At 63.5% G+C, this 15,743-nt stretch overlaps 1 protein-coding gene across 1 annotated transcript; it reads right to left on the reverse strand.

Annotated features, from left to right (window-relative positions):
- Nucleotides 1-3,073: 3,073 nt before the first annotated feature.
- On the reverse strand, nucleotides 3,074-10,452 carry C1QL1 (complement C1q like 1). Its single transcript, XM_058041662.1, has 3 exons — nucleotides 9,779-10,452; nucleotides 3,278-4,230; nucleotides 3,074-3,241 (listed from the first exon to the last, which is right to left on the reverse strand). Exons 1-2 carry the CDS (start codon nucleotides 10,340-10,342, stop codon nucleotides 4,051-4,053), a joined length of 744 nt encoding a protein of 247 aa, XP_057897645.1. The 5' UTR covers nucleotides 10,343-10,452; the 3' UTR covers nucleotides 3,074-3,241; nucleotides 3,278-4,050.
- Nucleotides 10,453-15,743: the final 5,291 nt, after the last annotated feature.

The raw sequence follows: 15,743 nt of genomic DNA on the forward strand, positions 1-15,743 counted from the left end.
TGCCGTGGAATGACGGCGTCACTGAGGGGTTCGGGCCGGAGCCGGAGCGGGGATCTCGCCCTCCTCTGGCCGGGATGCGTTCGGTGTTCGGTGTTTGGTGTTTGGCTCGGGTGCAGCTTTTCCTCCACCAGAACCCCTCAGTCCTTATCTGCAGACTCTCAGCTCTTCTCCCACTTTGTGCTGTCCCTGTGCAGGTGCAGCCCCTTCCCTTGGCATTATTGAATTTCACTGTGTCAAGACTCTCAGCTCCTCTCCCACTCTGTGCTGGTGCTGCGACTGTCCCTGTGCTGGTGCAGCCCCTTCCCTTGGCACTATTGAACTTCACTGTGTCCTTCTCTGCAGGACTCTCAGCTCCTCTCCCACTCTGTGCTGGTGCAGCCCCTTCCCTCAGCTTTACTGAACTTCCCTGTGTCCTCTTGGTGCCGCTTCTCCAGCTTGTCCTGGGTGTCACCAGCACTGCAGCTTTGTGTCACCTTTGTGAACCTTGGGACACTGTCAGTGAGGAAGGGACTGCAAACACCCAGAGCCCTCAGGGACACATTTGTCACCATCCAGCCAGTTCCTGACCCCCCCTCTCACAGCCGTGTCCCCCCAGCTCGGGGGTGAGGATGGATTTTGGAAGGGGATGAAGGCAGCTCCAGGCAGAGGGTGCAGCTGTGGATTGGGGTGTCTGGGGATGGGGATTATAAGGATGTCTGTGGTTTGGGGATGGGGACTAGGGGTCTCTGGGGATGGGGATTGGGGTGTCTGTGGATTGGGGTGCCTGGGGATGTAGATTAGGGTGTCTGGGTATTGGAGTGTCTGGGGATGGGGATTGGGGTGTCTGTGGATTGGGGTGTCTTTGGATGGGGATTGGAGTTTCTAGGGATGGGGATTGGGGTGTTGGGGATGCAGGTGTCTGGAGATGGGGATTGGGGTCTCTGGGAATGGGGATTGGGGTATCTGGGGATGGGGGTCTCTGGGAATGGGGATTGGGGTATCTGGGGATGCTGCTCTGTCACAGTTTGGGGTGTGCAATGAGGTCCCTCGTGCTGAGGAGCACATTTAGGGCACAAAGCTGCTGGGGCAGCTGTCTTGGGAGTGCAGGGGAAATGGGCAGAGCCCCCAGCGGGTGGGCAGGAGCTGGCACTGACCCCAAAGGGCCCTGCAGTGGCAGGGAGGTGACAGGGACACAGCAGGAGAGGATGGCTCAGCTGGAACACCCCACTGCCAGGAGGGGATGGAGCCTGGGAGGTTCTTTGTTGGCTCCATCTCGAGCTGTTACTGAGCTGCTGCAGCAGGATTAAATTCCTTAAAGGAACCGGAGTCTGGCACTGCTCTCTGGGAGCCCTGGGGCTGAGCTGGGGGGGAAACCAGGAGCAAATGTGGGATGGGCTGTGCGGGAGCCAACAGGGCCCCAGTGCCAGTCTAGGTGGGAATGCAGCTGCCAGAGCAGCTCCAGGATGGGTCACAGGGAAGTTTCCTGAACAGTTTCTGACCCAGATGGGACCCCAGGTCACCTTCCTTCTCCAAACATCCAGCACCAGGTGACCGACCCAGTATGACAATATGTAGGGAAGGATCAACCTTTTTTTTTTGTTGTGCTTTTATATTGATAATCCCCTCCCTTAATTTTGTTGTTTGGTACCTGCAATAATAATGTGTGTAGGGCAGTGTTAAATCCCTTGAAACTTTTGCTTTTTAGTATATTAGCAGGAATGCCATGTTAAGATCAAGGGAGGAATTCCTGGTGAGGAATTTCTGGAGCTGCTGCTGTGAAGGGGCTTCAGTGCCAGTCTGGAGGGGCAGGAATGGGATGGATGGATGGATGGATGGATGGATGGATGGATGGATGGATGGATGGATGGATGGATGGATGGATGGATGGATGGCCAGAAAGGTTCCTGAATTGCTGACCCATGTGGGACCCCAGCCCACCTTCCTTCCCCAAACACCCAACTGCTGCTGCTGGAGGAGTTCACCTGGCATCCTTGCAGCAGGGAGGGAACAAAGGGAGAGTGTTAAAATTTCCTGAGCATATTCCACATCAATTCTAAGAGCGGGTCTGACTCTCTCCATTGTGCAGCATTTTGGTGCAGTTCCTGCAGTGGATGGAGCACAGGGCTGGGCTGTGAGTCCAAAGGAGCTGGGCTGGAGCGAGCCCAGAGTCCTGTAACCATTTTAAAGGATGCAGTATGAAATGTTTACAATCCTGGGCTGTACCGTGTGCTGGACACTGTGTTTGGTGCACGGTGATTCCTTCCTGAGGCACTTCCATGGCAGAGCTCCCAGGCTGCCCGTGCTGTGTGGCCGGGCCGGGCACAGACCCCGGGGAAAGGAGCCGCTCCCTTGGGATGTGCCCAGGGAGCCTCCTGGGGAAGGGGATCCAGGCCAGGGAGAGGCACCTCGGCTCCAAGCCGCTCCTGCAGCTATTCAGGCCAGGGCGGTGACAGAGTCCCCTCAGGGCCCGCTCAGCCCCTCACGACCTGCCGCCCTCTTCAGCCACGGCCTCCTCACTGTGCCTGCGCCTCCTTTGGGGCCTCAAAACACCTCGCACAGAGCACTGCATTTCGCACCCTCACGGCCCCGGCCCCGGCCCCGGCCCCGGCCCCGGCCCCGGCCCCGGCCCCGGCCCCGGCCCCGGCCCCGGCCCCGGCCCCGGCCCCGGCCCCTCTGCTCTAAGCAGGTTCCTACCCTCACGCCGCTTTTAAATTGCCCGCGAGGCCCCGCCCTACTCTCTGACTGGCCCTGCTCCGCCTTTCCAACTCCCATTGGCTGCGCCCCGCGTGATGCATCATGGGGGTTGTAGTTCCGAGCCCCGCGCGAGGCGCTGTGGGGGCTGCGGTCTCGGTGCCGCCTGCGCCCCCTGCCGCCGGCAGCGGCTGCTGCAGCTCCGAGCCCCGGCGGGCGAGAGAGGGGAAGGTCCCGGGGGTCCGGGGGGTCCTGGAAGGTCCCGGGGGTCCCTGGGAGCTTCCGGAGGGTCCCCAGGTTGCAATTCGTTCTCGGGGACCTTCTGCTCGAAGCTGCGATCCAGCCCGGCCCCGCCGTCACCTCCAGCCGGGATCGGTGCCGGGGAACAGCGCCGGGAGCCGCAGGGGCTCGGGAACAAACACACATCTGGAACAAACACACACATCTGGAACACACACACACACATCTGGAATGAACACACACATCTGGGACACACACACTCACCTGGGGCACGCACACTCCCGTGACACAGACAAACAGACAGACACACACCTGAGGGACACACACACACCTGGGGCACAGACAGACTCACCTGAGGGACACACACACTGGGGACATCAAAACTCATTCTTGAGGACACACGGACACACACACATACATCCAGGAGGACACCCAGCCCCGTCCTGTCCCCAAGGCCACTCCGTGTCCCCAGGGCTCCCATCCTCTGTCCCCAGCACAGCCGCTGTCACCTCGAATCGCGCCAGGTCCCGCCCGTGCCGAGGCAGCGGTGACGGGCGCAGTGCCCGAGGGTCCCGGTGGCTCCGCGTGTCCCTCCCCGAGCGGTGACAATGCTGTGTTTCTCAGGGGACACTCCCTCACGGGGACAGGGCTGGGGTAAGGGCGGCACCCAAGTGTCCCCATGACAGCGGTGCAGGGACAGGGACTGGTTTGATAAAGGAAGCGGCGCCGGGGTGGGACGTGGTGGTGGTGGCACAAAGACCCCGTCCCCGGCGTTGGGGACACTGGGGACACACACAGCAGACCGGGACAGATCACAGCTCTGCTTTACCATGTTGTCACCCCCCGCCCCAGCACAGCCCCCCCAGGCCCGGGGACCCCCCGAGAGCCCCGGCAGCGCCCCGGGGGCGGGCAGAGAGCGGCGGCGGGGCAGGGGGGGCACAGCCGGGCATGGGGGTGCCGTGGGTGCCACCCCCAAGCCCTGCAGCCGCCAGCCCTGACGGGAACAGGGGGCTCGGAGCAGCCGGGAGAGCGGGGAGGGCGATCCATGGGTGGGCAGGGGGTGCCGGGGGGGAGCTGGGGGGCAGCAGGGACGCCGTGGGGCTGGGGGGTCGCTGCGGGGAGATGCGGGGGGCGCCGGGCTCAGTCCGAGTAGATGATGAAGCCGGAGAAGGTGCTGTACTTGTTGTTGTTGCCGCCGTGGGCTTTGCCCCCGTCCAGCTTGATGAACACCTCGTCGCCCGCGTCCAGGTGCAGGATGACGCTGTTGCTGGCGTAGTCGTAGTTCTGGTCGGCGTCCTGAGCGATGGCGCTGGCCCGGACCTGCCCAGGGGACACCGGCTCAGGGCACGCCTCACACACATCAATGGGATCCACCCGCCCCGGGGCAGCGAGGGGTGTCCCGGGTCCCCCCCGTGGGATCCCAGCACCGCCCGGAGCCCCCCCGGACCCCGCGGGCACCGAAACGGGAGCGCGGGGCTGGGTGTGACAGGGACGGTGGCACGGGGGGGACTGCGGGTGTGGGGTCAGTGCGGGATTGCAGCCCAGACACGGGACCCCAGTGTGGTACAGGATCACAGCTCTGACAGGGAACCCCAAATCCTGGTTTGGATCCAGGACCGTGGGTCAGATGTGGGACCACAGCTCCACACGGGACCACAGCTCTGACCCCAAATTCAGGTTTGGATACAGGAATGTTGCTCAGACATGGGACCACAGCTCAGACACAGAACCCCAAATCCAAGTTTGGATCCAGGACCACGAGTCAGATGTGGGATCACAGCTCTGACACAGAACCCCAAATCCTGGTTTGGATACAGGACCACAAGTCAGATGTGGGATCACAGCTCAGACACAGAACCCCAAATCCAGGTTTGGATCCAGGACTGTGGGTCAGATGTAGGACCATGGTCTGACACAGAACCCCAAATCCAGGTTTGGATACAGGACTGTGGGTCAGATGTAGGACCATGGTCTGACACAGAACCCCAAATGCAGATTTGGATCCAGGTTTGGACACAGGACCGTGGGTCAGACACGGCACCACAGCTCTGACCCCAAATTCAGGTTTGGATACAGGAATGTTGCTCAGACATGGGACCACAGATCAGACACAGAACCTCAAATCCAGGTTTGGATCCAGGACCGTGGGTCATTTGTGTCACCACAGCTCTGACTCAGAACCCCAAATGCAGGTTTGGACACAGGACCATGGGCCAGACGTGGCACCACAGCTCCACACGGGACCACGGCTCTCCCACAGGACCCTGGCTCTGGATTTGGATGCACAGCTCAGACACAGGACCCCAAATCCAGGTTTGGATCCAGAACTGTGAGTCATTTGTGTCCCCACAGCTCTGACCCCAAATTCAGGTTTGGATCCAGGACCGTGGGTCAGATGTGGGACCACAGCTCTGACACAGAACCCCAAATCCAGGTTTGGATCAAGGTTTGGATCTAGGACCATGGGTCAGACGTGGCACCACAGCTCCACACAGAAACCCAAATCCAGATTTGGATCCAGGTTTGGACACAGGAACGTGGGACAGACATGGGACCATGGTCTGACACAGAACCCCAAATGCAGATTTGGATCCAGGTTTGGATCCAGGTTGGGACACAGGACCGTGGCACCACAGCTCCACACGGGACCACGGCTCTCCCACAGGCCCTGGCTCTGGATTTGGATGCACAGCTCAGACACAGCCCCCATCTCTGGGTTTGGATCCAGGGCCATGCCTGGGACACAGCCCCCCATCTTTGGGTTTGGATCCAGGGCCATGCCTGGGACACAGCCCCCCATCTCTGGGTTTGGATCCAGGGCCATTTTTGGGACACAGCCCCCCATCTCCCATCCCAGTCCCAACCCAAACCCTGAACCCTGCATCCCGGGAGCTGCACGGGGACAGTGAGGGTGTGGCGAGGGCTGAACCCCCATCCCCATTACACAGACCCCCATCCACCCCCAGAAAGGTTCCCGGAGGAGCCGTCCCCGCCCGCAGCAGCGGTTCCGTGGCTGGAGCCGCCGCAGAATTCTGTGGGTAATCAAATCTCCGGCGGAGCCTCGCGGGGAGATCGCGGCGCTGGGTGACAGTGACAAGGCGGCTGCTGAAATCCCAAGTGAAATGCAGAAAGCGCTGCGCCGGGAGAAGGTGCCGCTAATTACGAGCGACGAGAATCGCCTCTTAATTGGGCTCGCACCGGCGAGCGGCTGCGGTGGCCCGGAGCGGTGGGACAAGGACGGTGTCCCCTGCAGTCCTGTCCTTTGTCCCCGGGTCACTCCTCACCCAGCCGCACCTGGGACGATGTTAACTCTGGAACCTACCGACGGCCAGGCTGCGATCCCACAGCACCCACTTTTAACATTCACCCTGTGCCCACCCTGTCACCTCGAGGTCCCCATTGCAGGTGGGGGAGCCCAAATCCCGGTCAGTCACAGCGCCCCAGTCTCCTGTGTCCTGCTGCGGATCGGGAGTGGAGGAAGAAGCCGGGAAAGGAGGAAGGAGAGCCAGGAAAGGAGGAAGGAGAGCCAGGAAAAGCCATTTGGCTCCGTCCCCCCCGCCACAGCTGGAGCTGCCCGGTGCCATCCGTCTTCCCTCGTTAAGGAGCCGCCTCATCACGGCGAGCCCGCCAGCCCTCGCTAACCAGGCAAGATAAATGGCAGCGCTGGGCCCGGGCTGAGGCGCTGCCGGCACCGCAGAGCCACGGCAGGGGGGCTGCCACCACGGCCACCAGCGATGGCTTCACCCCTTCGTGCTGTTCCGTGCCTCAGTTTCCCCATGGGGTGGCACGGCCCCAGCCTGGGCTCTGCTGCAGCCGCTCTCCCTGACCCCCGTGACAATTCTGAGGGGTGTCCCTGGCACTGGGGACACTCTGGAGGGGTCCCCAAGGTGGCTGCACCCAGCAGCTTTCAGGGGACAGCGGGGTGCTGCCATGTGCGGTGACACTTGGGGACATCAGGGACGCCTCGTGCCCCATGTGCCACCATGGCCCAGCACCCTGAGGTGGCTTTGGAGCCCCCAAACTCAGTGGCAGAGGCTCCTCAGGATGCTCGGGCACAGCTCTGGGTGCCCCCCACGGCCCTTGGGTACAGCAGGAGATGCCCCCAGGACCCTCCAGCACATCCTGGTGTACCCTTGGGGACTGTCCCCAAGAGTCCCCTGGGGCTGTGACCCTCCCTGAGCTGGGCCTTCTACAGCATGGGGACCCCAAACCCCCCCAGTACCAGCCCTATCCATCAATCAATCAATCAATCAATCAATCAATCTGTCCCTCTGTCCGTCCACCTCTCGCTGCCCTTGCCTCAGCTACGGGCTAATACAAATAATAATTAATGCTAATTAAGCACCAGCAGCAGCTCCCCTGGCTCTCATTAACTCCAGCCCCGACCCAACGCTGATGGGCAGCCCCCAAACCAGCAGCACTGAGGGGATCTTGGGGTGCCAGACGGGACCCCCCAAATTCTGACTGGCTCTGAATATTCCAGGATCAACCTTTATCTGCTGGGAACCCCACGCCATGCCAGGAACGGGGCATTTTTAGCAGAAATCCCCTAAATAACCCAATTTTTTAATTATTTGGGCCATTAAGGGGGGAATCTTCTTTCTAGCTATCGATGCGGCGATGCCTTGTTAGTAATTAACAAGCCGTTAATTAAGTTGCATCGCCCGCCCGAGCGCTGCTCCTCTTGACAAGGAGCTCCAAAGCCGCTGGAAATTCATCCAGAAATGTTGATCTAGGGGGTAGGAAGGTTTGGGGCGGTCCCCCAAAAAGATTTGAGGGTTGAGGTGATTTTTTGGGGTGCTCAGTCCGGAGCGTTTGGGGAAAGAGCAAGAAGTGCCAAACAGCGCTGGAAACCCCCAAAATTTAAGGCTTGAGGGATGGGGAGGACAAAAATAATCTCAATAAAAGGAAATTGGAAGTGTTTGGATGGAGAAAAGCTGCGGAGCGAGCGGCTCCTGCCGTGCTCCCGCTCGGAAGGGCTCGGGGAGGGTGACAAGGAGCCCGCTCCTCCTCACAGCCCGGCTCTTTTTGGGGTGAAAACTCAGTTTTGGGGGTCCTGGGTGCTCAGGGCAAGGAGACATCGCGGGTTTTGACGCCGGGGGAAACGCAGCGTGGATGGAGGCGCGGGAATGCAGCTGCGGTGCCATCCAGGGGAGCTGAGCTCGGTGACATCCCCGAGGGGACACGGCCACGTCTTGTTCCCCGAGTCCTGGTGTGGGAAAGGGGCGCCCCAAAAGCGTGGGGATGGCGAGGCTGAGTCCTGGCATTGGGGGTTCCAGCGGGAGGAGGGGAGGGGAAGGATGCAGCCACCCTCGGGGTGTCCCCCGCGATGTCCCCACTCAGAGCCAGCCGGTTCCAGGCTGGGGGTGCAGCCCCCCAAAAGCGGGACCTCCGCGGGGACAATGGCATGGCCAGGGGGACACCCCCCAAGGAACATCTCCATGGCCAAGGAAAGAGCTGAGGGAACCCCTGGGGACACGCCAGGGTGGACGGTGACTGTCCCCAGCACTGGGAGAGGGACAGGGGACACGGGGCAGCGTCTGGGAATGGGAGGAGGAGGAGGATGGGACACCCCAAGGGTGCACCCAGAGCCCGTCATTGTCACGGGGAGGGGGACAGGGAACCCCAGGGGTGCACCCAGAGCCCGTCATTGTCACTGGGAGGGGGACAGGACACCCCAAGGGTGCACCCAGAGCCCGTCATTGTCACGGGGAGGAGGATGGGACACCCCAGGGGTGCACCCAGAGCCCGTCATTGTCACTGGGAGAGGGACAGGACACCCCAAGGGTGCACCCAGAGCCTGTCATTGTCACGGGGAGGGGGACAGAGGACCCCAGGGGTGCACCCAGAGCCCGTCATTGTCACTGGGATAAGGACAGGACACCCCAGGGTGCACCCAGAGCCTGTCATTGTCACTGGGAGAAGGAGAGGACACCCCAGGGCTGCTCCTTCAGGGTGGGGAGCAGGATGGAGCACCCTGGGGACACAACCAGAGCCCTGCACTGTCACTGGGAGAGGGACAGGGGACCCCAGGGGTGCACCCAGAGCCCTGCTCTCTCACTGAGAGAGGGACAGAGCACCCCAGGGCTGCTCTTTCAGCATGGGGAGCACCCTGGGGACACAATCAGAGCCTGTCATTGTCACTGGGAGAAGGAAGGAGCATCCTGGGGGAGCATCTCCAGCACTGGGAGAAGGATGGGGCATCCTGGGGATGCAGCTCCAGAGAGGGGAGCAGGACAGAGCCCCTCGGGGGTGCACCCCGAGCCCATCACATCGCTGTGAGGAGAACAGGGCACCCTGGGGTTACAGCTCCGTGCCCAGGAGAAGGATGTGGCACCCTGGAAACGCACCCAAATCCCATCATTGTCACCCAGAGAGGGACAGAACATCCCGGGGGTGCATCCCTGGGGGCAGGAGAAGGACAGGGCATTCTGGGGGTGCACACAGAGCCCATCCTCAGCACCGGGAGATGGATCAAACACCCCAGGGGTGCATGGCAGTGTCTGGGAGAAGGACGTGGATGGACCCAGAGCCCATCACTGCCGCTGGGAGAAGGAGGTGACACCCAGGGGATGGGAATAGGATGGGGGCCCTGGGGAAGCACCCAGAGCCCGCAATCCGCGCTGGGAGGAGGATGTGGCACCCTGGGGGTGCATCCAGGGGCCGGGAAAAGGACGGAGCCCCTGGGGAAGCACCCGCGGTCCATCGCCAGCACAAAGAGGATGTGACACCCCGGGGCAGGAGAAGGATGGAGCGCCCATTCTGAAGGCAGGAAAAGCACGGGGGAGCACCCACAGCCCTTCTCCCGTGCTGGGGGATATCAGAGCTCCCGGTCCCGCGGATGGAGCCGGGATGGGGCAGCCCTTACCTGCCCGTTCTTGCAGAGGTCGGCCCACATGCTGGTGCCGTCCCCGCCGCGCATGAGGACGTGGTAGGTGAAGAAGTAGGTGCCGGGGATGGCGCAGGTGAACTTGCCCGAGGCGGCGTCGTAGCTGTTGCCCAGGTTGGTGACCACGTCGTCGAACTTGAGCACCTCGTAGCCCTCGTGGGGGTTCTTGAGGCCGGCGTAGAAGGCGACCCGCGGCACCGTGCTGTAGGTGGCCGCGCTCACCGCGCCCGTAGCGCCCGGTCCCGGTAATCCCGGGGGTCCCGGTCTTCCCGCTTCGCCCCGCGCCCCCACCGGCCCCGGCGGCCCCGGTTCTCCGGGCGGCCCCGGCGGTCCCGGTTTGCCCGGTCTGCCCGGTTTGCCTTGGGGACCCTGCACCAGCGTGGAGGGCGGCGGGAGGGGGCCGCGCTCGGCCGGTTGCTGGGGGGGAGCGGCGGGGCCGTAGGGCTCGCAGACCATCCGGCAGGTGCCCAGCATCTCGTAGCGACCGTCGGTACCGGCGGAGCTCACCAGCACCGGGATGAGCACCACCAGCACCAGAACCATCACCACCCCCGCCGCGGCCGCCAGCAAAGTTTTGCGGCCCAGGCTGAGCCGCCGCCCGGCCGGGGCGCGCTGGCGCCCGGGGGAGGGAATGGTGCCGGCGGGGGGGAGCAGGGCGGCGGCGGCGGCGGCGGCGGCGGCGGCGGGGGGGGCTCGGGCTGGCGGCGGCTCCGCTGCGCTCCGCTGCCTCCGGTGCGCCCCGCGCCGCACGGGCCACGCCCACCCCGCCGGGCCACGCCCACCCCGCCGCCGGACACGCCCCCTCCATCCCGCCCATCCAATCAGGACACGCCCATGAAAGGGAAACTGAGGCACGGAGGTGGGATCGGCCCCGCTGACCCCCTCATCCAATGGGGGGGTCCCCCGGTGTCCCCACGCCAGACCCCGAGCACTGCGAGTGTCCCCGTGGAGCTGGGGACACCTCTGGACCCTGTCACTTGTGTCCCCACAGAAGAGCACCCACGGGGGTGATCCTCAGGGCGCGCCCCGACTCCCTGCCTCAGTTTCCCTCACAGCCCAAGCGGCACCCATCCATCGCGGTCGGCCTCCGTGGCATGGGATGTCACCGCTGGTGGCACAGTGACAGCGGGACAGCCGCAGGTGCCACCGCCGGGCTGTGCCAAAGAGCCGTGCCCGGGGCCGGGCCCCGGAGGGCTCATGGCACGGGGGACACGCGGCTGCGCCCGCTCCGTCGCCTGCCATCTCCATCAGCCTCGGCGGGGACAGCGGGACGCGATGGCAAGTGACAGGCGCCGCCAGCGCCGGGGGTGAGCGAAGGACGCGGGGATGGGGGAGGGCGACACGGACACACGGGCACAGAGCGGCCCGGGGCCACCGCCAGTGCCATCCGCCACAGCGCTTGGGTGACAAAACTGAGGTGGCATCAACCTCAGTGGCACCTGTGAGCTCCATAGGGTCATAAACCCCCTGCCCCCCAAAAAACACCCTGAGGGGGCTTCCCCTCATCCCCCTCACTGCCAAAGCCCAGGGGACACACGGGGGACAAGCCCCAGCCCCGCCCCACAAGAGGGGGAACCAAGGGGACTTTTGACAGGCATCGATCGCCCCCGCATGTCCCCCGGCTCCCGCAGAGGCTTTAATCAGCCAGCAGAAATCAATTAGCTACCTTTAAGGAGGCAATTATTGCTGGGGTCTTTACAAGGCTGGGGAGGGGGAGAGCATTTTGGGGTGGGGGTGCTGCCAGCACCACGTGCCCCCCTCAAAGTTTGTCACCAGCTGTTTCCCTGATGCTTTTCTCCATCATTTTTGTCACCTCCCCCCCTGCGCACCCCCCCCCCATTCCTCGTTATCTTTCTGCTTTAACAAGTGCCTAAAAATACGCCTGGCGAGGTCACGGGCTGCGTGAGTCACCAGCAGCACGGGGACACGGTGGCCCGGGTGGGCAGGGGGCTCTGCGTGGGGACAGGGTGGCCGTGGTGGGGACACAGAGGGAGGACAGGCCCACGCTGGCTACACCAGGGCCCTCGTCTCGCCTGGAGGCTCAGGGGACATCCCTGTCGTGGCTGCTGCATCCTCGTGGTGGGGACACTGCCCCAGGTCACCTTGTTGCCACAGGACATCGTGTCCCCTTGGCATAGTCACCACCCCAGGCTACAGCATCACTCTGGGCCGCCCTGTCCCCACGGCAAGGCCACCACTCTTGGCCACCATGTCCCCAAGCTGTGGCATTACAGAGCCAGGATGGCCCGTGGGACAGCAGCATTCTATGGGGGACACAACACCCCAGGTGACACTGCTGGAGCCCCTGAGGCGCTCCCTGTCCCCAAGCCCCTTGAACCAGCTCCATGCACCTGGGCACAGGGAATGGATGGCAAAGCTCCAAATGCCACATTTGGGAGTGCAGGAGCTGGGAAAGGGACAAAGGCGGGAGGTGGCAGCAGCAGTGGCTGCCGTGGATGTGGTGGCAGCGATGGCAGCAGCGATTGCAGTGACAGCATGACTCCTGTGGGAGTGGTGGTGGCCACAGTGGCTGTGGTGGCAGTGGTGGCAGCAGTGGTGACAGCAGTGGCCATCACAGCTGCAGTGGTTGTGGTGTGGCTGCAGCGATGGTGTTGGCAGTGGTGGCTGTGGTGACAGTGGTGGCTGTGGTGGCTGTGGTGACAGCAGTGGCTGCAGGGGTTGCAGGGGTTGCAGTGGTGGCAGCGATGGCCACGGTGACAGCAGTGGCAGTGGTGGCTGCAGGGGTTACAGCAGAAGCTGTAGGGGCTGTGGTGACAGTGGTGGCAGCGGTGGCTGCAGGGGTTGTGACAGTGGGTGGAGAGGATGCGGTGACAGCAGTGGCAGCAGTGGCAGTGGTGGGTGCAGAGGATATGGTGACAGCAGTGGCAGCAGTGGCGGCAGCTGTTGCGGTGGTGACTGCGGTGGTGGCTGCAGGGGTTGTGGTGACAGTAGCGGCTGTGGTGGCTGCAGGGGATGTGATGACAGCGGTGGCAGCAGTGGCTGCAGGGGTTGTGGTGGCTGCAGTGGCAGCAGTGGCTGCAGCCGTTGTGGCAGTGGGTGCACAGCTGGATGCGGTGACAGCAGTGGCAGTGGTGGCTGCAGAGGATATGGTGACAGCAGTAGCTGCAGCTGCGGTGGCAGCGGTGGCTGCAGGGTTGTGACAGTGGGTGCAGAGGATGCAGTGACAGCAGTGGCAGCAGTGGCTGCAGCTGTTGCGGCAGTGGCTGCGGTGGTGGCTGCAGGGGTTGTGGTGGCTGCAGTGGCAGTGGTGGCTGCGGTGGTGGCTGCAGTGGTGGCTGCAGGGGTTGTGGTGGCTGCAGTGGCAGTGGTGGCTGCAGGGGTTGTGGTGGCTGCAGTGGCAGTGGTGGCTGCAGCTCTGTCACGGCGGTGGCTGCGGTGGCTGCGGCTCCGTCGACGCCCGCCGCTCCTCTGCAAAGGTTAAGCAAACAGCAGCTCCCGCAGAATCGATGCCGGCCCAGCCCTCGGCTGTTTGCTTTGGCAGCGCGGGCGGGGGCGGCTGGGCCGTGCTGGGGACGCCGGCAGCGGGGACGGGGACGGGGATGGGGACGATCGATGCTCCAGGGGCGCAGCTCGGGCCGGGGGTGGCTGTGCCCAACACTCAGCACCTCCCGGAACTCATGGAGGAGGATTTGGGGAAGGGAAGCGTGACCGGGCCAGGGCAGGGGGCTAGTGGGGCGGGCACTGTGCCCTGCCTCAGTTTCCCCTCCTGGCATTGTGGCAGATGGTGCCCATAGGACCACGCTTGGCATGGGGGTCAGGGACATTGTGCCACCGTGGCTCAGCATGGGCAGGCTCAGCTGGAATTAGGACAGAGCTGGACACAACCAAGGAGCCCAATGTCATCTCACGGTGACAAGCAGCCATTTGCAGGCCCCAAGGAGTTGGGATGCTGTCCCCCAAATTCCAGCTGTGTCCTCAGGATGGGCTCTGGAAGGACATGGGACATGGGATGGGGACATTCAGCTGTGGGCAGGGAGGCCCAGCTGTCTGCTGGCCTTGAAGGACAAGTGGATGGCTGGGTGGTGAGGAGGTGGTTGGTGGCCAAGTGGCTCACTGGCAGTGACCAGGCTGGTGGCACACCCAGGCGGGGTGGGCTGGCTGGTGGCTTGGTTGCCTGGCTGGCCAGTTGGCTAGATGGCTGATTGGCTGGCTGCCCAGTGGACCACCAGCCTGTCCAGCTGTCCATCTGCTTGTCTGGCTAGCTGAGCAGTTGGCTGGTGGCCAGCCAACACCGTCCCAGCATGTCCCAGCCCCACATCAGGCACTGTCCCCATCACAACACCAGCACTGTCCCCATCCCAATACCAGGCACGGTCCCCATCCCCACTGTCCCCATCCCAATACCAGGCACTGTCCCCATCCCCACTGTCCCCATCCCAATACCAGGCACTGTCCCCATCCCCACTGTCCCCATCCCCACACCAGCACTGTCCCAGCCCAATATCAGGCATTGTCCCCATCCCCACACCAGCACTGTCCCCATCCCCACTGTCCCCATCCCCACTGTCCCCATCCCTACACCAGCACTGTCCCCATCCCCACTGTCCCCATCCCTACACCAGGCACTGTCCCCAGCCCAGCACCAGCACTGTCCCCATCCCCACTGTCCCCATCCCAGCACCAGGCACTGTCCCCATCCCCACTGTCCCCATCCCCACTGTCCCCAGCCCAGCGGGGACAGCCCGGCCGCGGGCAGGGGGAGGGCACAAGGTGTGGGTGGCACATGCCCGTCGCTGTCCCCGTCACGCCGCCTCTCATTACGGACACGGCGGGGCTGTCACCCTCCCACCGCGCGGCAATTAAGGGCTGCCAACACCGCCGTTAATTAGCGCCGGCGGTGAGCGCTGCGAGGCGACGGCCACACGGCTGGCGGAGGGGACAGGCTCGGGGACGTGTCCCCAGGGGGAGCAGCCGGGATTTGGGGTGCTGGGACAGCTGTGCTGTCGCGGGGTGTGACACGGAGGGGGTGCCAGCGATGGGGTGTGCAGGGGTGGCACCGGGAGTGTCCTGCACCCCGGGCTGTGCAGTGATGGTGACAGTGGGTGACACGCCGTGGGCCGTGCAGTGACAGTGACACTGGGTGATCCACTGTGGGCCGGCAGTGACGGTGACAGTGGGTGACACGCCGTGGGCCACGCGGTGACATAGCGTTGTGTGACAGCCCCAGCACCAGGCGCTGACGGTGACTCTGTGTGACAATCCACGGGAGCTGCAGTGACACTGCGTGGCACCCGGCGGCCCCACAGTGACAGTGACACCCTGTGCACCGCGCGGTGACAGTGACACCATGTGACACTCCGGGGAGCAACAGTGAAGCTGTGCAGCACCGCAGGGCTGTGCAGCAGCTCCGTGTGACACGAGTGGGGCTGTGCAGCCACGGTGACACTCTGTGCCACCCCGGGGAGGTGTGCAGTGACACTGACACTGTGCCACACCCCGGGGCCGTGCAGTGACAGTGACACCTGTGACAACAGATGCCATGCAGTGACACCACACTCACAGCCCCGGCTTGTTCCCCCCTGTGGCTATTGAGGTGCCCACCCAGTTCACAGCTGGGGACATGTCCCATGGGGGGACATCACCCCGTACCTGCAGCTTCGTGAGGGGACATCTGACCCCACATCCTGGCCACGTGGGTGTCCCATGGAGGGTGTGCCAAGGAAAGGGGGCTCCAGGAATGGGGTACACCAAGGAAGGGGGCTCCAGGAATGGGGTACACGAGGGAAGGGGAGCTCCAGGAATGGGGTACACCAAGGAAGGGGGGCTCCAGGAATGGGGTACACCAGGGAAGGGGGGGATCCAGGAATGGGGTACAGCAGGGAAGGGGGGCTCTAAAGAAGGGGTTACCCCAGGGATGGGGTGCTCTGTGAAGGGGGTGCTCCAAGGATGGAGCTCCAAGAAAGGGGTACAGCTCCAGGAATGG

This window comes from Melospiza georgiana, chromosome 28 (assembly GCF_028018845.1).
Source record: "Melospiza georgiana isolate bMelGeo1 chromosome 28, bMelGeo1.pri, whole genome shotgun sequence".
In the NCBI taxonomy this organism is placed as follows: domain Eukaryota; kingdom Metazoa; phylum Chordata; class Aves; order Passeriformes; family Passerellidae; genus Melospiza; species Melospiza georgiana.